At 42.0% G+C, this 21,396-nt stretch overlaps 1 protein-coding gene and 1 long non-coding RNA gene across 3 annotated transcripts; one reads left to right on the forward strand and one right to left on the reverse strand.

The window, feature by feature from the left end:
• Nucleotides 1-432: 432 nt before the first annotated feature.
• On the reverse strand, nt 433-13,145 carry SMIM13 (small integral membrane protein 13). Its single transcript, XM_040586913.1, has 2 exons — nt 12,673-13,145; nt 433-4,084 (listed from the first exon to the last, which is right to left on the reverse strand). The coding sequence occupies exons 1-2, from the start codon at nt 12,746-12,748 to the stop codon at nt 3,891-3,893; spliced, it is 270 nt and encodes an 89-aa protein (XP_040442847.1). The 5' UTR covers nt 12,749-13,145; the 3' UTR covers nt 433-3,890.
• Nucleotides 13,146-13,303: 158 nt separating this feature from the next.
• LOC121084879 lies at nt 13,304-17,004 on the forward strand. Of its 2 annotated transcripts, none has more exons than XR_005826887.1 (3): nt 13,304-15,282; nt 15,354-15,439; nt 16,903-17,004. It is a non-coding gene; the product is annotated as an uncharacterized LOC121084879 (long non-coding RNA). The 2 variants fall into 2 exon arrangements; XR_005826888.1 differs by having other exon boundaries at nt 13,304-13,569; nt 13,809-15,439.
• The last annotated feature ends 4,392 nt before the right edge of the window (nt 17,005-21,396 follow it).

Here is a 21,396-nt window from a genome sequence, read left to right on the forward strand (position 1 = left end):
AAGCAATCAAGGATGAAGCGTGTTCTCATTACTTTCTCCTGTACATCTTCATTTCCAAAAGAAATATTTCCTACTTTATCAACATACTTACTTTTAGAAAATCTAAGTCTACAACCAACCTTAAAAGTATGAAGAATAAAGGAGGGTGGTTTGATTTTTGTTGGGTTTGTTGTTTGTTTGGGGTTGGTTTTTTTTTAATTGCTAAAACAAAACAACAACTTTCAAGAATAAGGCAGGAAAGCCACCTTTACTAACAACTGCTGTGAAAGATACACACTAACCCGCCCTTTTAATATTAAAGTCATCTGTAGGTATTACACCAGCGAGAACATGACTTTCAACAAGTCTTTTGCAGTGCTGCACACTCAAACAAGAAGTCTTATTCTGCAGGCAAAATCCCAAAGTCAGTCAGAAAACCACTTGGGTTGGATATTCATATCAAGTCTGGTTACTTTATTTTTCATCTGTGCAGTCAGTTAAAAGAACAGTTAACGATGAAAACAGACAACCACAGAAGCTTTGAGTACAGTATCGTAACACTGAAGCGAATGACCGCATTGAACACATTCTTTATGCTGGTCATTTCCAAACAAAACAAGTACATACACAGGTCTAGTTCAGTGTAAAACCTGATATTAAGCAGCAAGTTGCTCACAAATTGCAGCGCAGTATATGGCATTTACTGCAAATAGCTACAGCAGCAGTGCTTAGTGGATGAACTGCATAGAATGAGCCTCATGGGCAAACGTTAAAACACCACAATAATAACCTTAGTGGCTCCCTAACAGGTCTGAATTATGCAATCCAGCATGAACAAAACTCAAATTTTAGCAATAGCTTTTGTATTTTTTCAACCAGTCTATGCTGTCTGTTACAGCCTTCATTGCAGTAACAGTTTTCAATTAGCTGTCACATACAACATTGGTAATTACTGCTTATTCAAAGTTACACAGCCCCTGCAACAAAGGTGATATGACTATATTTCAAACAAGAACCCAAAATACATTCAAGATAATGGCTGCAACAATAAGGCAATAAACAGTTTTAAAAACAGATCCTACTAAACAAAACCAGACCAACCGTGTAACCTGCTGCCTCCATAAGGTTTCAGACTTGAATGTGTCAATTCAAAGTTAAGTGCTTACCCACCAGCAACATTTCAGAAATACATCAGTAAAAATATTCAAAGACATGAGTCTATCGGACTGCCAGCAATCACAACCCAGGTCTTATCACAAGTTACGCTTTCACACACATAGCTTTGCTTTTACAGTTTTGCATGAAGTGCCCTGTACAAAGATTTTACTACAGATTCCTTTAGGAAAAATTACATATTAACAGAAGACATCAGCATTCCAAAATTCTTCCAAACCACATAATAGAAACCCTTTGGCCTGCTACTAATAAGATCATCGAAGTTACACACTAGGCAGACAGCATTATTATTGGCAGCTATGTCACAGCAACATTAAAAAAATAGTGCCAGCTGTTTAAAAACAAAAAAACAGACTGAAAATAACTTGGAGGAGTGAAATGTACACCTACATACAGCAAGGAAGGGAGAAAGAAGTTGTTTGGCTAAAGCAGATGAGCTACCCAGAGGTTCCATGTCCATCTTATTGCATATTTGATCAGTGTCAGCATTCAAACCCGCGTGGATTTTTCCTTCATAATCTTGCTCCAGTCTTGATTCTTGCACCTTTAGAGCTACCCTGACTAGCTATGTATATTGCTATAACTTCACATTTCTTCAACAGCTACTAAAAGCAGAGACTGAGTCAACTGTTACTTATCTCAGCCTGGGATACTACAAGCATCAGGCTTTTGCCATCTTTGTGCACTGAAGTCTAGGTAAAAAGTGAAGTGCAGTGGAGTGTCAATATCCTATGTCAGTACAAAAAAAAGTATCTTTATTTGTAAGCCTATATTAGCAAAGCTCAAGACAAAGATGCTGAAGATGCTTCTTAAGCAAAACGTACCAGTACTTGGTCAGCACTACTAAACTGGAAGTCTCATCATGTGAGAAGACATACAGACATGAGAATATTGTGACATTAAGTTGTGCAAGGCAAACTGAAAGCAGCAGGGAATAGAATCCGATTGCTTTTGCTCGGTTTGAATAAATAGGAGTTTTACTAATAAAAAAAAAAGTCATCCTTAGGCATTCCCTTACCAGCAGACAGGATTAGAGAAAGGAGACAATCAATATTTCTACATATGTTTAAAGGATATGTGCATAGCACTGCCTAATCATGCTTGAAAATGTAACCCTGTAATACAAAGCATGCTTATACATACATGCTAGTAAATAAAACAAAGACTTTTAGACTCCAAAGGAAGGTTAGGGCCGACCTTACATATTTTAATACTGAAACATCCCAATTATTTTATAATGTGAATGCTCTTGTTAGCTTTTGAACAGTATTCACAGATGACAAATTAAAACATAAAGGCACTAGAAGAGTGCTCTTTTCCCAGATGTAGGCCTACTTGAAGAAAAAGCTAAATGCTGCTGCTTTTAGCCGTATAATTGAACCAAACCACAAGTTTGGAAGTTGTAGGTTTAACCTTCTTAACAGCTGAGAGTATAACACCAGTTTTGTAGTCCTGATAAGTTTATATACAGGGAACAGTGATCCAGACACCACCACATATCCAAGCTTTGAGAGAAAACTGGAGTTGTTCATGACAAGGCCTGTTAGTAGTTCTCTCTCAGACACACACCCCAGAGGTGGTACATGCATGTTCCTCCTCTTTCCGAAGACCTTGTGCATCAATCTTCAGAGCTGCTAGATCAACAGAAGTGGAGCTCTGCATTCTGAAGTGCCACGTCAAAATAGCTGTATAGCTCATTCTCAAAGAAAACAGGAGCAACTGCTTATTACCAGTAAAAATCAGGAAGTCCTCCAGCGAACATGAGGTACCAAATTCATTGCTATAACACTACCAAAGTGTTACAGTGATGCCTACCAAACCGGTCAGAATGCCTTAACTGGTTCCAGGACAGAAGTTACATGGAGTACCATATACCTGATGTAAAGGTGTACAAAGTGAACTAGAGAAGTGTTTAGTATCCAAAAACCAACGATGACACTTCAGAACACTAAACAATAACCCAGGCACCTTCCCCTCTCCAACACGAGTTGGACTTAAGAGTAAAACGTTCAGGAAAAACATACAGAAACCTAGCAGGACTGTTTAACCTGTAACCCTTCTCATACCAAAACCAAGAAAACAGGTCTTACCACCTGATTCCTTTTTTGCCGTCTTTTTTTTTTTTTTTAAAGGAGATAATAAACACCTCCAAGTCATGTGCACCTAATATTGATTTTTCATATTCTGCTTATACTTTTTATATATAGAAGAACATAACTAAAATCTCACTTTAGAATATTTCTAAAGCGGGATGTTCTTTCAAACATTTTTCAAGTTCACACGCATTCTCAAGGTTGAAGGAAAAATATATATTCATATATAGCTAAGGAAATAAAACTCAATTTCATTATATGCTGTTACAGTGCTGTAAAGAGAAAATAATTTAGAAAACATTTCAAGTCTGAAATGATTACTATGTTCAGACTAACATGAAGGCTAAGCCTATGGTGCAGGACCTGTTTTTAATCTGCGTGCAGAGACAGGAGCTACAGCAGCTCAGCATTTTTCTGATGGAGTTTTCTCTTCACCCATCCTTTCTCCCAGTACTTTTGACTTGCTGCTGAAGCCCTCCCTGAACCTCCACTGAAGTAGCATACATTGGTAGTTCAGAACTAAAGGTCCACAGGTATTAATATTACCTCTTAAGTCAGTTTTTCAGTAAGATCAAACCACTGAACAACACAGTGCAGAGGTGCTTAATCATTCATAGTTAGTCAGAAGTTCAATGGAGTACTTTAAGTTGTGTCTTCTGTAGGTGCCCTTCGCTGTCGAGCAGATTTCTGTCTACCTCTCTGAGGCGAGGGTGGAGTTTCCTGTTCAGCTTCAGCCTCTGAGGGCTCGTTGTCTCCCTGTTGGGACCCCGTATCACCTATCAATTCTCGCAGGAATTTGAATTTAGACAAAAACAATTGCCAAACCACGTACCAGCCTGCAGGAGAAAGAAAAAAGGTACTGCTTAGTTACTTCACGCAAATTCATAGTCAGCTCTCAGGCAAAGTACACCAGAAAAAGTGAGGAAAAAAAAATATGTGATTAGCTCCCATCCTTTAATTGCCAACTCTCTACCCTAATACCCCTCCACAACACACCCACTCCCTTCTGCAGTCCTATAAAACCAATTTGACTCGATAAAGTTCATCCTCATCCTGAAAGAAACGCTGAAGCACCAGGCAAGGACCTACACATCCTGAACTGTATCGCCACAGCAAGCAGTAGGTGGGTCCTCACGGCTGCACAGATAAGGAGAAAGGGAATTTCGAACAAGGACTCAGGATTCATTACACGAGCACTGTAAAAAGGCAGTACTGGCTTCTACCCTCACTCAGCGAACACATTCTGGAAATCACATTTTAAAAGCTGCATTATATAATCACTATCAAGTACACTTGTGGAGATGTTTAAATTAATACCAAGTTTTATGATAAATTCTATTTTAAACTGCACAAGGTCTTCCTTATGTTCACTAAAAGGCCGCATCACCCAAATTCAAGGTGTTCCCTCTCTATACCCAAATCCCATTAAAGTAAAAATAGCATTCTCTGGTAAATTTTGGTTCTGCTCCACTGCTAATGCTCTAGGTCCCAGAACTATGCAAGTAAGAAGTTGAGATGGTCACATTTCTAGAATATCTCTTGAAAAATATTTAAGATTCAGTTCCTCCTCTCTCTTGTACAAGTGCTTCTGTAACAGGCCAGGAACTTAGAGGTAGATATATCTAAAAAAGCAAAGCCTTGCTTTTAAAAGGTCTGCCTTACCTAAGCATTGAGGTCAAGGGTGACTGGAGTTTTATTCACCGGAGAACTAGTGATAGCCCCTTCCCACTAGCTAACCAGTCAAGTTTCATCATCCATAGAAGAGGAATATAACTTCTCTGTGAAACACAGGTAGTATAAAATTTAAACAGCTATTTGAAAATACATGCTAAATAAATAAAATATAAGCATCATCTGCAACACCAAAAAGTCATCTATCTTGCATAGAACTATAAATTAATACTCCTATTCTCTATTCAGAAGGTCTTGCTAGCTATTTAAGCCTATACTGATGACCTAAGCAAATATTAAGAGGCCTATTTTACAGAGCTAGGCAAACCCCTCCTCCCAATTACACAGCTGTCAGCAGAAACAGACTTACAAGTGTGGACAACAGAGACGTATTAGGGAAGGGGAAGAAAGACTAATACGTGACACTTGTGTAACCATGGCACCACTATTTTTCTTCCTCTTCTGTAATCAGTCACACCAATATGAGCAGGCCATTGCTTAGGAGGAAAGAAGATCCCATCCTTCCCCTCCCTCCTAGAATACTTTTCACTTCCTGCAGACTTTCGATTTCCGTAACTTCTCTGCTGCTGAGGAAAGTTGGAAGAAAGCCTTTATATGACAACCTTTTACGATCTAAATTACTTCCTAAAGCCTACACCGAGTACTTCCTTTTCCATCAATACCTAAACCTTTAAATGACTTGTGATTAAATCGTATCTGATGTCCCACAAATGCATTAAATCCCCCTGCACCTAGAAAAAAAAAAAAAAAAAAAACACCTCAGTGGCAGATGTCTGGTTTTAGCATCTTTTTTCTTTAAGATCTAGAAGGAAAAACTGAAGTAGCAGCTTTCTGAAAGTTGTTTCCATTGAGGAACATTTCAGGTCTTTGGGACCTTCAATGCTGGGTACCTTCTGAAGACCATAAATCAATCCATTCTTCTCATGGATCTAAACACCATTAGAAATACCATGCTCATTTCTAGTCCACGTGGGAAAGAAAACACATAAAATATTCCAAGTGAATATAGGACACTTGCAAGAAAGCGAGACCTAAGCAGAATATTACAAGCTATTTAAAAGTTTCTTCAACTCACCAATTTGTTGACAAGAGACAAAATTTGCGACACTAGACTCAGAAGTGCATGAAAAGCATGCAGTACACTCTACTAAATCCACCTAAGCATATGCACATGTGGGGAAACTCTCAGACACAATTTTTTTCGGGGGGGCTGCATCTGTCTTTTTGCTAGGGTTGTTTAAAATCTTAACATCTGCAAAGTTAATTACTGTGAATCAGACACATTACTTCCAGAGAACACTACAGGCCGAGGTAGGGAAGAGCAGCAGCCGAAAATATTTAACATATTTGGTATAAATAAATACTCCATTGAGAAGTATTTTAACTTAGGCTAGACAAAGCAGACCACATGCTTCCTCTATCATACAAACAGGCCACTTAACACAGAATTATTGGGAGGGGAATAATAAAGAACACTTACAGTTCGTTCCCAGACACTCTCAAGAAAAGCGTTACTTTTATTCTATGTTTGGTTTCGGTTAGATCACAATGGTCTGAGTATCTAAAATACCAAGTACCATAAACAGACTTTAGAGCTCTTTAGCTGAAGACTACAAGACAGTGTAAACAATCTGCCAACAAGACTGGTTGTAGTCAACAAACCACCAGATCAATGATAATAGCCAAGTGAAACCAACCACAATGCAATGCATTGAAAAGAAAATTACAACAGGCTTAGCCAGTAATAGTGGGAGGGTAACCAAGCCCGAAAACTAGAGTTTCAAGACCTTACCAGATCACCCAGCCTGTACCAAAGACATTTACATATAAGGTAATCACAGGAGAAAGATTTCTTTCTTTCAGTTGCTTTAGTTACAGTGCCAGCTTGAACAGAAAGTTCAAAAAACAAAATCCCCACAACAAACACACTTGGCTGAATCAAGACTGCCTCTTCAGCTGAGACTCCCTGTCGCCTCACTGTCACTACACAAGTAAGAATTTCCTTGGAAATAATGAGATTACTAAAGAACAAGTTATTCTGGGTAACAGAAACTCTCTCCAGCAACAATACCAACTAGACACACCATTAAAAAAAACACACACACACAAAGCCTGGAGGCAGATTCACAGTACTGAGTTACTTCTGAATCAGAAGGCAATGCATTTTCTATTAGTTTCTCAACCTCTTAAGAACATCGCAGAATGGTAACACCTGACATCATGCCATGCTTTAAAATTACATTAATAGTGTATTTTTAAAAAAGAAAATAATTGCAATGTAATTTAAAATACACAAAAAAAGGAAAATGGGCATTTCCATGCATTCTTGCCTTTATGAGCTCAGTCTAGCTTTGCAGCTCTTTTGCTGTAGAGCTCTTACTGGAGCCATAAATGACACCACTGGTTTGCATCTCAAATGCTTCCACTTTGTTCTGTTAAGTCACTCTCAAAGAAGCCCCATTGGTTTAACTTCACCACACACAAAATATTTATGTTTATTCATTCTTCCAGTGCTTGCTTTATTGTTTTTAGCCATTTGATTTACCTTTTCAAATCATCCTTAGCTTGATTGAACCTGTGGATGTCAAACAGCATACCCACAACACACCTTCAGCAAACAAGAAGCGATGACATGCAGACTATAATATTTCAATGTTTAATGTCCAAAGAAGTTGCCTCTCAGAGAAGTAAGCCAGATCCAACACTACATCATCATAATGCAAAACGGGGGCTCCTGCTCTTGGTGTAGCAGGCACCGAAATCCAGAGCGAGCCAGGAAATCCTGCCTACCAAAACCAGATGGTATTTTGCATGCAGGAAAAATAGCAGTCCTCAGCCTTGCAGAGTTCAGTACCCACTAAAAGCTAGGAACCACTGTCTCACTTCAAATGCCACAGCCAGGTGCCAAAGATACTTAAGCCATACTTGGCACTGTGCCATCAGTATGTCAACCCCTCTTATGAATTGTGATGCAATGTGTTTGTGAAGATGGGACCGCAAGTCAAAGCCTCTTTTCCTGACTCACAGATGTACGTAACATCTATGCAGTATCAGGATGTTAACAGATTTTATGATTTGACTACGCTTTATTAAAGCTACCTTTTCTGTTCCTTCCCACACCAGCTCTTAGATCTTTATAAAGGGAAAAAGAAACAAAATTATCTGACTACAATGTTACTTCCCCTCAAAAGGTGAGGGGTACAAGTGTCAGGTCCATGTATTTCATTCAGCTTATACTGGCTTGTACACAAAAAGCTAAGGGAGGGTCTTTTTACTGGAGCACATTTTCCTTTTCCATGTGAATTGGGAAGAGCAAACAAAACAAACAAAAAATGGTGCCAATATGGAGTGCTGGGGTAAAGCAAACTGAATTCTCTTATGTCAAATACAAATTAAGCCAAGAAAGGAAGGAAGGAGATGCAGAAATGGCACAAGACAGAGTCTGAAGATCTGACTTCTATTTCTGACCCTACTATGGACTTTCTGTGCAGTCTTGCAAGATCATTTTACCTCTGTATCCATAATGATTTGAAAATAGAATGCTATTATTCCAGCACATGAAGATTAATTTAGAACTGGGGTACCCCCAAGATGAATGTTGCCTGTATTCAAATGCTGAAGCATCCATCACAGAAAATCTTAAGCAGCTATAGCTGAAAAAGAAAGGGAGCCCTGAGCTCTAGATGCTAACCTGAGATTTGTTCTACTCTGAGCAGTGTTAGATGTCTTCTGTGACCATGGACAAGTCACTTCAATGCTGCGCCATTTTTAAGATGTAGAACATATACTGCCCTAGTGGACAGCTTTGCTATGGAGATCAGACTGAAAGAAGCATACACTACTCTGACACTGGAGTAACAGAAGACATCAGATGACACAGTCATTGGCTCTGCACAGCTCCTTAAACCTGGTCTCATTTAATGCAACACTCAGCCACACGCTGCTTGCTGACATCACAAGGAAACATGCTCTTCTGATATCTCATTTCTAACAGTTTCAAAATTCAACTTCAAATTAAAGGCTATTTTCTCTTTATTGCAGATCTAATTGAACATGACTTACCTCATCTTTTCAAGTATACAATATGTTTATAAACAGTTTTGTAACTAACACATTAAGTTATTCGGGCAGAATTTAGGGCTCAGATGTTTTCCCATCTGCAACTGAATTCAGACCTGTGAAGCAAACCACACATTTGTGTCAGCACTTTGAGTTACATGATTTTTCTTTTAAGGTCATGTCTCTCAAACCACATCTCATTAGCCTCTCTTGCCAAATGAGATGAACGCTTCCATCTGTTCCACTGAAGGCAGTTCTGCAATTTCACATGGCTCCATGCATTACTATATTGGGAAAAATAAAACACACTGAAGAAAGCAGTACTAGAGTTCACCTTATTTTATATTTATATAGTATTTTATCTTATTCTATAAGCTTGACTGTGCCAGAGTTTCTCACATCGACAGAGGAACACGGAATATACAAAAGCAGCAATGAGACCGCCAGAGAGAAACCAGAGAAAGGAAATCAGAAAAGGTGGGAATAAAGAAAGTGGAAGCAAGTTACCTTAGTCACACTTTCCAAAAAAAGCAACTGAAAAATTGCTATGTTTAAAGTCCCTGAATGGTTTCTATGTCAGATGTGATCGGTTTACAAATAGAGATGTTGCTAACTGCAAGCCTTCCATGCTTCCTAACAAACTGAGATTAACATTGAAAGTAGCAGTTGCAAACATCCAGAAATGTTTAAAAAAAAAACGAGGTTATTTATTTGAAGTACTTTTATAGACATAAATGCCTAATTCAGGCATACACATTTATATCAACCAGTTTCACAGCCATACAAAAAGCAACTCCTGATAGTCTGTGCTTTGAATTTTATCTTTTCACTTTAGAAAAAATAATAAAATGAATTTTTTCCTCCATTATTTCATTTTTGAGAGTATTTATCACATCATGTCTGTGACAAGCAGCATAAGTCCACATGATCCTAGAATGTTTCCTGGATATTAAGTCTATTGTTCTCTGCAAGCATTCACACCCTGAGTCCTTTTATAAGCCACTCAAAATCCAAGTTACAGCTCTTTACGCTCTTGACCCTGTAAGTCCTCTTCAGAAGCCTGTTTCATTACCTCTCACCAGATGGCTGTAAATTATTCTTATCTCATCAAGTTTACTCAAGGTTGTATCCAGCCATTCTTGTGTCAGGTTTGTCCATTAATTAATGTGTTATGTCTCACTAGCTGGCATTTACCATCATACCTAGCACCCTGTCTCCCTGGGAGTCACAGGCTGCAAACACTAGGGACCTGTCAGTAAGAAGGTGTGTAAGAAACTGCCCATCACTGGCACAGAGAAACAATTACACTGGAAATAGCTTGTGCTCAGGTTTTTTCTAGCAGTGATCTTGACACTGGTTTTCTTTAATATTTTCCATTAATAATCATGGCACAAGAACTAGAAGTGTACGAATATTAATTAATAAATGCTGTATGATGGCAAAAAATAACTACAAATACTGTAAATCATTATCAAGTCCTATTGGGTCACTTCTAACAGGGTAACAGTTCAATTCCCCCCAAAAAAACAATGAACATGTCACAGATTTCAAAAGTACTGAACACAGGAAGCTGACTTTTTGTAATTTGAAAAGGTGACCTTTAGCAAACATTTTATAAACTCTGATACTGATGAAATTGAAGTATAATGAAGGATTCAAAGCATTCATTGAATCCAAGTTGAACGTACAATAGAGAACTCCAAACGGCTACATATTTATAAGCCACTTAAAAATAAAGTAATTTATTAATTACTTTTGCTGTCTTTAAGCAAGAAAGCACTTAGAGAGATGTTTAAGTTAGCAAGAGACCCTTAGTATTTCAATTCCATTTGTCACATACAGCAAAAGCTGGAAGGCACAGAGAAAATTTCCAATTTTGAATGGCATGATGCAAAATCATTCTAATCTTTCAGCATGACAGTAAGGAAAGATCTCATATGCATACTCTGAAAACATAAAAACTTTACTAAAGTACCGCATTTCACCTTCTAAAGATGAAGTGGCCACACAACATATAACGAGCATACAGAAATTTGACCAAGTGACTTAGGTCACTGCTTAGCCTGTAAAAATAGACAGTACAGGACCCAGGAAAAGAGCACAAGACCAGGGAAAGTATACAAGTATATACCCTTGCAGTCCCAGTTATCTGTATTCCAGAAGTTTCCTCATCTGAGTGTTAGTACTATGGCTTAAAGATGTTGACCTTTCTTCCATAAACTTTAAATGATAAAGAGTTTCAGCATCCAAAATATTATTTGTTCATGAGCTTTACACAATGGAGGAATAAATTGAAAAGAAAATTTTGTTTTAAGCTTGTTGATCAACTTTATGTACTCCAGTTCCTCTAGAATGATGAAATTTCACAACCATTCCCAGTTCACCTTTTTCATTCCACTCTGTTATAAAACCATCACCCTTCCTCCAGTCATCTGTTTTCCAGGCTAAACAGATCTAACCCATTTAGAGTTTCTTCTCTCTTTTTGAAAAGAAATTAGGACTTTGTTTCAAATAAAGGTAATACACTTTAACAAGAAAATACACTGTTTGTGACACATGCACATGGTAGATTCCTGGAGCAATATAATGACATTTTCCATTTTATTTTAAACTTCTAATGTTTGATTTGCCTAGTTGCTTTCTACAAAGCATTAAACAGATATTTTGGAGAAATGCTTGCAATTATACTTCAGCTATTCTAATCCTTTCTCTGGGATACTAACAGCTCAGTTTGAAGCCACTGTATTTCCCCACATAGGTCATGCATGCATACATTTCACACTTCTTATGTGCATTACTCCATACATGTTACTATTGGATTTCACCTCCCATTTTACTATCCAGTCCCCTGATATTGCAAAATCTTTTCAGAATGCTTTGGTGTTTTGTATTATTACATTAGTATTATATGTCAGCTGACTCTTCACTTTGCTCCCCTGGTTTTCAAAAATCACTTATAAATCCACCTGGCATTTGTTCCTTTCTCACAAGCCTTTAACCAGAAGCTATGGCAGTTTGAGTTTGGTGGTGGTGGTGTTTTCTAGAGTTCAGCGTATTGACCACAACATCCACACACACTACACTGCTGATTCCCTCCAAGAACTCCAACAGACCTGCAACTCCTGCCTCCCATTGAAATAACCCTTCTCTCTGCATTGAAAAAAATAAGGAAAAAAGGCAAGTCAGGGATCCACATAAGAAAAAAAACTCTTCAGAGCTGCCCTCTGTCTTTTCTGGCAAACAGACATCAAAAGCTGAGGGATAGCAGCAGGAAGTTTACTTCTTCCATTCACTGGCATTTCAGACCGACGTACAAACTGCAGAGACTGTTCAGTAAAAAAGCTGTCAGCTTCAGATTAGTCACCGAATTAAGCTCTGGAAGCATTTCAAGGCTCAAAATTATGTGGAAACAAAGAGAAGGGGGCGCTGCGAAGCGCACCCGCTCCCCCACACCCCAGGCACGCTGCCCTTTCATTTCCTTCAGTCAATCAGAGCACAGGAACCACCGGGGGGTGGGGGTGGGGGTGGAGAGAAAGCTGGTGGGGGATGGGGGGATATGGGGGGGGAGGGGGTGGGGGTCGAAAGGGGTCGGACACCGGCACTACGCACCGCCGCAAGGCCTGCCCTCCCGCACCCCCCCGTCCCCCCGCCGAGGCGTGCGGGGGGGACTCACCGCACAGCATGAAGAGCAGCACGCAGGCCAGGGTGGCCACGATCACCAGCAAGGTCAGCCCGATGCTCTGCCACATGGCGCCGGCCGCCTCCCCCCCGCCGGCGGCGGCGACAGCGGGGGCCCCTCCTGGAAGACGCCTCCCCGCCGCGGCAGCCGCTCGGCCGGGCCGGGCCGAACCCCACCGGCGGCCGTCAGGGCCCGCTCAGCCCTACGGGAGGGGCGCCAGCGTCGGCCGCGGCCCGGCCGGCCCCTCCGCGGGTCACCCCGCGCCCGGCCGCCTCAGGCACCGCGGGGCTGAGGTAAGGGCCCGCCGGCGGCTACGGGGAGGAAGCCGCGGCTCGCATCGCTGCCCCCGAAGAAGGCAGGGGCAGCTCCGCGGCCCGGCGGGGAGGGCGAGGGGAGCTGGGAGGACCCGGGCTGAGCCGGCAGCGGCACCGGCCCCCCCTCTGCTCCCGCCGCTTCACAGCCCGGCGTAGCCAGCGGCGGCGGAGAGCCGGGGCGGGCCCCCGGGCGCGGCGGCGTGACGCCGGACGGCGCGCAGTGCATGCCGGGAGTTGTAGTTCGCCTTCCCCCGCCCCGCGGCCGGAGCGGGCGGGCGCCACCCGCCAACGGGAACAACAAATCCCGGCGTGCCCCGCGCCGGCCCCGGCGGCGCCAAACGGCCGGGGGCAGCTGTGACCCCTCGCGCGGGAGTGTGGCGCCCCCGCCCCGGGGGAGGCTGTGGGGGGCTGAGCCCCGCGAGCGGCTCGGCTGGCCCCGCAGCGCCGCCGCTCCCTCAGCCGGCAGGCAGCGGCTGCCCGGCTACGGGCCAAGGCCTGTAACGGTTGTGTGAGGCACCGGGGAGCAGCCGGTGTGGTAGCAAACAGGTGTGGCCGTGGCTGAAGCCCGGCGGAGCAGGTGTGTGGGACAGATTGCTTTCCCTAGGGGGATTAGTGAGGGTGAGGCCACCTGATCTCGAGTTACTCTTTTTTTTTTTCCCTCTTGTTATTGTTGCCCTTGGTTCCCCTTCTTCGATCAATAAGGGGGCAGCAGGACTACTAGGCCTTAAACCCAGGGCAGCGTTTTAACGTCTGTGCCACCCCAGTGGGGTTACAGTTTCCCATGACCTTGGCTCTTGCCCTCTGTTGACATTGCAGTGATTCATCAAAGCTGGACTTTCCCACTTATGAGAAGTCTGAGGAAGTGTAATCTTCCAGGAATGGTGAGATAAGTGCAAGAGAATCTTGATTCTGAAAAGGACTTTGCTGTTAGTGCTGGAATAAGGCTGTAACTTAACTTTATAAAGAGACACTAGTTCCTGTTTCTAACGCTACTGAAAATATGTGTTTAAATTTGCTACTACAGAAGCCTAATTTCCTGTGGAGAGGTCACCATTGCAGTGAGATGTCAGAGAAAGCTAATCCATTTTTCCTTTGTGTTTGTTTTACAGATTATTTAAAAATCTACCCTTTTAAATGAAACTAAAAAAATCTCAGTTTTCTGCTCATTGAGCATGCCACGTGCTTCCTCCTTTCAAGGTACCCGTAAACCAGAATGACTTGCACATGCAGTCCTCCATTCACATCCTTAAATTTGCTGTCACTTCACCAAATTGAGGAGTTTTCTTTCCGTTCCTAGCCTTCTCTCCCAACATTCCTGGCCCTCTTTAATACTCTGCCTAACCCACTCAACAGGTGTTTTGCAAGTATTTAATTTGAAACATGGTTTCTGTTATGTCTGGGGAAGTTTTGTCTCCTGATCTTTAAATGTCACTCTAATTCTAGCCTAAGTAGTTGTTACACATATTTAAGTAAGGTTTCTTCTGTATTGCAAACAAACAGCAAACCAGGAACAGTTACTACCATATTAACCTTTGAAAAATATTTGTTTCCTCCTAGCTACACTGTTCTCTTTCTCTGAATTTTTACTTATCATCTACAGTTAAAAGTAAGTTCTCTGGGTATGGGACCACCGCTTTGTCATTCCTGTAAAACAGTTCTCACATTTTAGGGCTGCTAAAATATTTTGGATACATCATCCTATGGTTCCAAACTGGAACATGGATACACACATATATATGCATACACTTGGATCACATTTATGTGATCGAATATACATGATACTATCCAAGGCAATATAGTAGGAAATAAAGATGAAAACAAGTAGCAATTAGACTTCTCATATTACACTACACAGTTAAGAGAGCCTTTTAATCAACTTATATTCAGTTTGGAAGAACTTAATTTTATTTATGTAAGTGTCCCATTCTCTAACTCATCCACCAAGCTAGTCACCTTGTTGTAGAAGACCATCAGGTCAGGTGGGCGTTATTTCCCATTCATAAGTCTATGTAGACTACTCATAATCACCTTCATGTGTTTGGAGACCATTTCCAGGAGGATTTTCTCCATGACCTTTCCAGGGACAGAGGTGAAGCTCACTGGCCTGTAGCTCTCCAGATCTTCCTTCTTGCCCTTCTTGAAGGCAAGAGAGATGCTTGGTCTCCTCTGGTCTTCAGGAACCTCTTCCAGTCACCACTGTGTTTCAAAGATAATTGAGAGTGGCCTCGCAATGATGTTAGCTACGTCTCTCAGCACCCAAGACGCATCCTCTCAAGCTCTGTGGACTTGGGTATTTCCAGTTTGTTTAAGTGCTCCCTAACCTGGTCCTCCTCCACTGACTGTAAGTCTTTCTTGCCCCAGACTCCCTGTAATCTTGGTGTCCTGAGACTGCTGAAGGCCAGTGTGGATGAACTGCTGAAATTGTCCTCAGGACAGACAACAAACAAGTAGGAAAGACTTTGTAGCGTAATGGCTGAAGCACTTAAATGAGAGGTAGAAGTTCAAACCCCACAAGCACTGGCAAGGGGTAACTGCGGGTGTTGCACTCCAACCAAGCCATAAGATAAAAAGGAGAAACACTTACTCTTCCAGCCATTTGGTAAATACAATCTTCGTTATCCTATTTTTCCTAATATGAAATAAAGCTTTTTATTTGGGGCACTCGGAACATGTTGTCAATTGAAACATATATACAGTTTTCCACCTGAATGAAAAAAAACAAACATAATATTGTATGCATTTTATCTAAGACTTTTCTTCAGATCAATATTATATGAACACATACACATCTGTCCCGCTAGATGGCATTTCACGTGCTAATGCACCAGAAATCTGTACCAATACCAGTAATGATGCATTTGGAATAAGTGAGCTACAATGTGGCTATTATTTTTCAAAAGGCTGTGAAATTTCACAGAAGGAAAAAATGATTAGTGCTGGACAGATGAGGTTTTCTAATCACTGAAGTTCAGAAATAAGGTTGTTTATACAAATCCAAGCTTGTTCTATCCAATTCCTTATGTGTATATGTACAATACAGAATTACAGAACTGAATATAGCTCATCCATTCCCTGAAGACGATGGCATACTATCAATATTCTACATTTAATACTTTTTCCTATGATACTTAACACTGATCAACCTTTCCACATCTTCTCTCTCGGTGTGTACAACCACATACTCATTGAGATGTGTTTTGGGGGTGAAGGAAGGAGGACAGTCAGGCCATCAAGCAGCAAAGGGACTGCAGCACAAGACCAGTGAGCAGACATGTGGAGGGCATCTGCCAAACAGTGCACCTGACCATGGGCTGGCTCAAAGCAACAGCATTTGATGTGCTTTTGCGGAGCAGCAAAGCCACACTGTGTTCAGGATAGGAGAGCTAAAGGCTAGTGCCAGGGAAGAGCGCTGCAGATGCTGAGGGCACAAGCCTTATTTTCAGGGTGTGAGAGCAAATGCATCTAGACTAACCAGTTGTTTCACAGCAGTCATTTAACTAGTGTTTGTGTCTGCGTAGCAGGACGAGGTGAGGGATGTTATTATCTACCATTCACCAAGGACTGAACTGAGCTGAAATACACATTTGAACTATCAACTAATTTTGGATGTGCCCCTTTTCATCAGGCATATGGGGAAACTCTCATGTTTCCCTTGCATTTAATTTATTTGTAGCACAGCTTTTGCTAATGTCAAGTGCAGCCGCAAGTGCTCAGCACTTTGACAAAGCTACACTCAGTTACCTTGAGGCAAAGAGCAGAAGGAAGAATAAAATCATTGACTAGCTGTAGAAAAAAGATATTTACATGATATCCTGTAACCACATGGAAATTTTGTTATATAAGGAGTGTATGCTAGTGTTGAAAAGGAATTTCAGCCACTCTAACAGGATTATCTTTTCCTCTTTTGCAGACCCTTGCATCACTGATGGTTTCCTGTTTGTTTATTATCATCTGCATCATGCAGGAGTCTTGCCAAAGGCTATTATTGTAAATAAGGCTTATTAAAATGAATATGCACAAGAACAGCAAGTAATCCAGGTGGTTTTTGTTCTATGGTGTCCTAATTTTTTAATCCTTCTCTTGGTACATACAATATCTTTGAAGGTAACTGGTAAGCATACCAACTACTGGAGCCATAGCAACATACAGGAGCTTGAGTGCCTGCCATTTGTACCCCAGAAGCTGGCCAGGTAGTAACAGTTCATGCACAAGGTGCAAAATGTAGCCCTTTATTCAGAATATGCTGGGTGACCTTCCCCCTGCTACCATTCTTTTGACATCAAGACATTTCTATTTCCTAGGGCAGGAGTACGGAGAACAGCTTGCTTCCACCCCTTTCCCACTGCGTTACACCATTAGGTATCACACTGTGAGCTCTTTGGTGTAGGTCTCAAAAATACAAGACCATGATCCCAAACTGGGACCTCTGTATGCTACCCCAACACTAAATACTAGCAGGTGTGAGAGAAATCATTCAGGTCCACCATTAAATACTAGCAGGTATGAGATAGATCGTTCAGGTCCACCCAGAACTCACAGCGAGTTAATACCACCAGGCTCCTCACAGAAGACCTGCAGACAGCAAGGAACAGCACATCTAACTTCTGTTGTAACAACGCAGCTGCAGTTTTTGGTTCGGAACTGTTCATCTTTTCCCAGTTTTGGCTGACTTAAATGAGTAAGACAGCCTATTTATGTAAAGATGATAAGCATAAAAGGGATGAGAAAACTCTATGTAAATTTATAGAATACCAAACTACATAACTAAACTGTACCTGTGACTGCAACCAAGGACTTTTTCCTGGTCACGTTGCTTTCCAGCTTTGGCTTTAGCCTTTTAGAAGTGAATACCAGCAGTTTACTTCGTTCCAGAAGAGGGTGCTAAAACATAATATTATTACAAGAACTGCAAAACTGCCCAGTTGCTCCATTCCATACTTCATACTTTAGTATGAGTTTATTGTGGCTTAGTTCTTATTTTATGTCCTAGCAGCTGGCAATTTAATACAAGTCTGCTGTACAGACATATTACACCAGATGTAGTTTCAAAAACAACAAGCATAGAAAAAGTGACATTATAGAAAGAACTAGCCACACCAGAGGAAAATAAGAAGACAAACTTTCAGATCCCTTTTGGTAAATTACAAGGCCTTTTTGCTTTAGCCTGATTACTCAGATTTGATTCAATGCAGTTTTATTACTGACAATTTTCAAGCATTCAGAGCTAACAAAATTTCTGTCACATGGACCTTGTAACTCCCCATCATGTCACTAGCAGACCCGAGATCAATAGGTACTTAACCATTGTCCTGTGCCAATAAAATTAGGAAAAGAATGGCTAATGGAAGAAAGATGATCTCCCATCTGAGCTAGCTGCTAAGGGAAAGACGAGACATTTTGCCAGTGAGCTGGATGTATGCTATGGACAGGACAATTCCGTGAAACAGGAAAGTCCTGAGTTTAAATTCCAAGTTTTGGAAGAGATCATGACCAAGAGCAGTCATTGTTAATGATAGACATGTCTGATTTCACTTTTCTTTCCCAAACTACAACTTTATCCTACTCATTGAAACTGAGCAGGACCTGAGAGTTGCCAGTAGTTGGCTGATCAGTGGTTCCTTATCCACACGGTTTCCTGCTGAGCTGCAAATCCAGTGGGACCTGGTGGCTCCAAAGTCATTGCAACTCAAAGCTGTTTTTCCTAAGGTGCAGAGATATCCAAAACCTGACTGGACACAGCCCTGGGCAACTTGCTGTAGGTGGCCCTTCCTGAGCAGAGGGGTGGGACCAGATGAATTCCAGAGGTCCCTGACAACCTCAACCCTTCTGTGATTCTGTAAGTTAGGTAGTTTGTGATGAGGTCCAACCTACACCACCTACACCAGCAAGGCTCAAGCTATGTCTCTGTGGTATTTCACTGTGAACAGTAGTTGTTGTGTAACAGCATCGCCCCAGAATGAAGTGCTGTTTTAATTGCAGCCACTTACTCTCCTTGTTTCCAGGGAATTTCAGCTGGAACTAAGCAATTCCATTTGCTCACATGTTGACTTATTTTTCTGCCTTTCCTCTCAGCACAACATGCTGTTCAACAGCTGCTCAAAGCTAACGTGTGTGGCAGAGGTCTGCTATGCTCAGTGCCTGGGATCCAGCTAAAAGCGTGGCATTGCCCTCCACACAAAACAGGTGAATCCAAATCCTGCCACAGCCCTTAAATCTCCAAATTCAGGTCATTAGATAAGTGTTAAAAATATCCATAATACTATTACAGCTTCTTTCAGCTGCCACCAGAATCCTATTTGTTTCCTATGCGTGCCCTCACTGGAGACATTATTGTTTTGACAAAAAAATATATAGAAGGAACTATTATAAATATATAGAAGGAATTACTGTAAAAAATTATAGAAGGAAACTACATTAATTAGTATTAATATAATGTATCATGTACAAGGAACTCAAGAAATTAAAAATGTTACATCTTTACCAAACTTGAAGATATGTTTCCTTTCTGTTTCAGACAAAGAAAAACAAGAGAAAAGAAAAAAACGTACCATTTTCTTAGGTCTGGATTTGGCTTGACGTACTAACTCCAGCCTGTTTGGACTATAAAGAAATGGGAAGAAAAATTGTGAGGCTGAAGCATTCCAATGCACTGGTCACTGCCACGTTTCTCTAGTCGGCTTCCAAACTGCATCTTGCTCTACAGCACCCAAAGAGTAATCTTTTGGGCAAAGAGGACAATTTTCTGCTTGGGGAACAACTCTGGGGACAGAACAGATAACAAAAAGTATTTTTCTTCAATATTTCAGGACGGTCTGTAGTAACACAGGAAGAATTAAATGAATAACCTAACAAAAAGATGAATTAGAGGAAAGGCTGGCAGCTCAGCCTCAGGGATTACAGCAGTTCCATATAGACTAACACACCGGAATTTGGAAGCTCAAGCAAACAAGTCTGCATCTATAAAAGTGGGCTAGAAGTTAGGTGAGGGCACGCTTTCACGGGAAGTTTCTGGCAGTGTCATTTCTGTGCAGGCAGGCAGCCCTGGGAAGACAGCCATTCTCCCAGCCTTTGGCATCCCTCTGTGTCTAGCTCCAGGAGAAAGCAAGGGGTCAAGGAGTACATGAACAAAGAACCTACTGGGAAGGAAGTCTCGAGGTTCAGAATGTCAGTGCTACATTTTGGACAAATATAGGCTGGCTATACATCAAGTACACTTTACCTTGTGAAGATGCTACCTGTCCTGCACCACACATGGTCCCCTTAGCTTCTTTCCACTGCTTGTGCCACTGGAACCGGGAAAGACTGTTGTCTAAGCTCTGGTCAACAAAACTCTGAACAGACAGAACTGAGAGGGCAGCAATGGGAGTGCATGTATGAACTTGTCATTTTTGACAGGTTTTCATTTAGAAAATAAAAACGAAGAATTTTAATATTTTAAGGAAGATGGTTTTAATTTCACATGCCAAAGACTGCTTTATTAAAAACAGGGGAAAGCAGCAGGATGTTTTCAATAAGGTTTGATAGTTTAAATAAATGTTTTATATGAGATACAAGGTTTCGTTAGCAGTTTTGAAGGCGTGAAATTTTGTGTTTGTTCCACCAGGCACAAAGCCTCGCCTCTTCCCTGACCTGTTTTATATCAGTGGTAGAGTTGTGTTGAGGTCAGTAGCTCCTGCTCTGTGTGATTTTTACCTCTCCCCTAACCAACCTAAATAAACAATTGCTTATCAGTTTCTCCCCGATTGACAGATCTCCAGACAGATTACGCAGTTAGGCGGTGGGGTGATAGTGGTCTCACTTTGCGTGGAGGATTCAGGGCTTCAGGTCAGAGACCTTCAATGGCAAATATGAGTGCTAGGCATAGACCCAACCCTCTGTTCAATGCAACAGTCACGTCAGGATCAGAGCAGCCAGGCTCCTGCCTCCTCCCAAAGCAGCCCGTTGGTGGACATCCCTTGGAATGGAATCTTCCAAACAGTTTTGCCAGAGGCCAATGGCCACTGCTAGAAGGGTGGTCAGGCACTGGAGTAGGCTGCCAAGGGAGGTGGTGGAATTACCATCCCTGGAAGTGTTCAACCATTGATACAGCGCTTGGGGGCATGGTTTAGTGGTGGACTTGGCTGTGCTGGGTTAACAGTTGGGCTTGATGATCTTAAACGCCTTTTCCAACCTCAACGATGCTGTGACCCTGCACCTACGCTGACGCCTGGGACAGCCTCACGCAGCCTCCTCCGCTACTGCATCCCACCCCCCGCGGAGGCTCACCACCACCTCCCCCCAGGAGGGGCGCGGCGGGGACCCGCAGGAGCCCAGCGCGCCTCGCCCCGGCCGCTGCCGCGGAGCCGGGAGCCGGGAGCCATCCCTGCCGCCCCGTGGGCGGGGCCGGGGCGGAGGCGGGGCCGGG

This window comes from Falco naumanni, chromosome 3 (assembly GCF_017639655.2).
Source record: "Falco naumanni isolate bFalNau1 chromosome 3, bFalNau1.pat, whole genome shotgun sequence".
NCBI classification, from domain to species: domain Eukaryota; kingdom Metazoa; phylum Chordata; class Aves; order Falconiformes; family Falconidae; genus Falco; species Falco naumanni.

Excerpts from the sequence above, each read along its gene's own strand:
- SMIM13 (XM_040586913.1), bottom strand. The coding sequence starts at position 12,748 with ATGTGGCAGAGCATCGGGCTGACCTTGCTGGTGATCGTGGCCACCCTG. Across the intron at positions 4,085-12,672 it reads GCTGCTCTTCATGCTGTGCG|GCTGGTACGTGGTTTGGCAA; the intron begins GTGAGTCCCCCC and ends TTTCTCCTGCAG.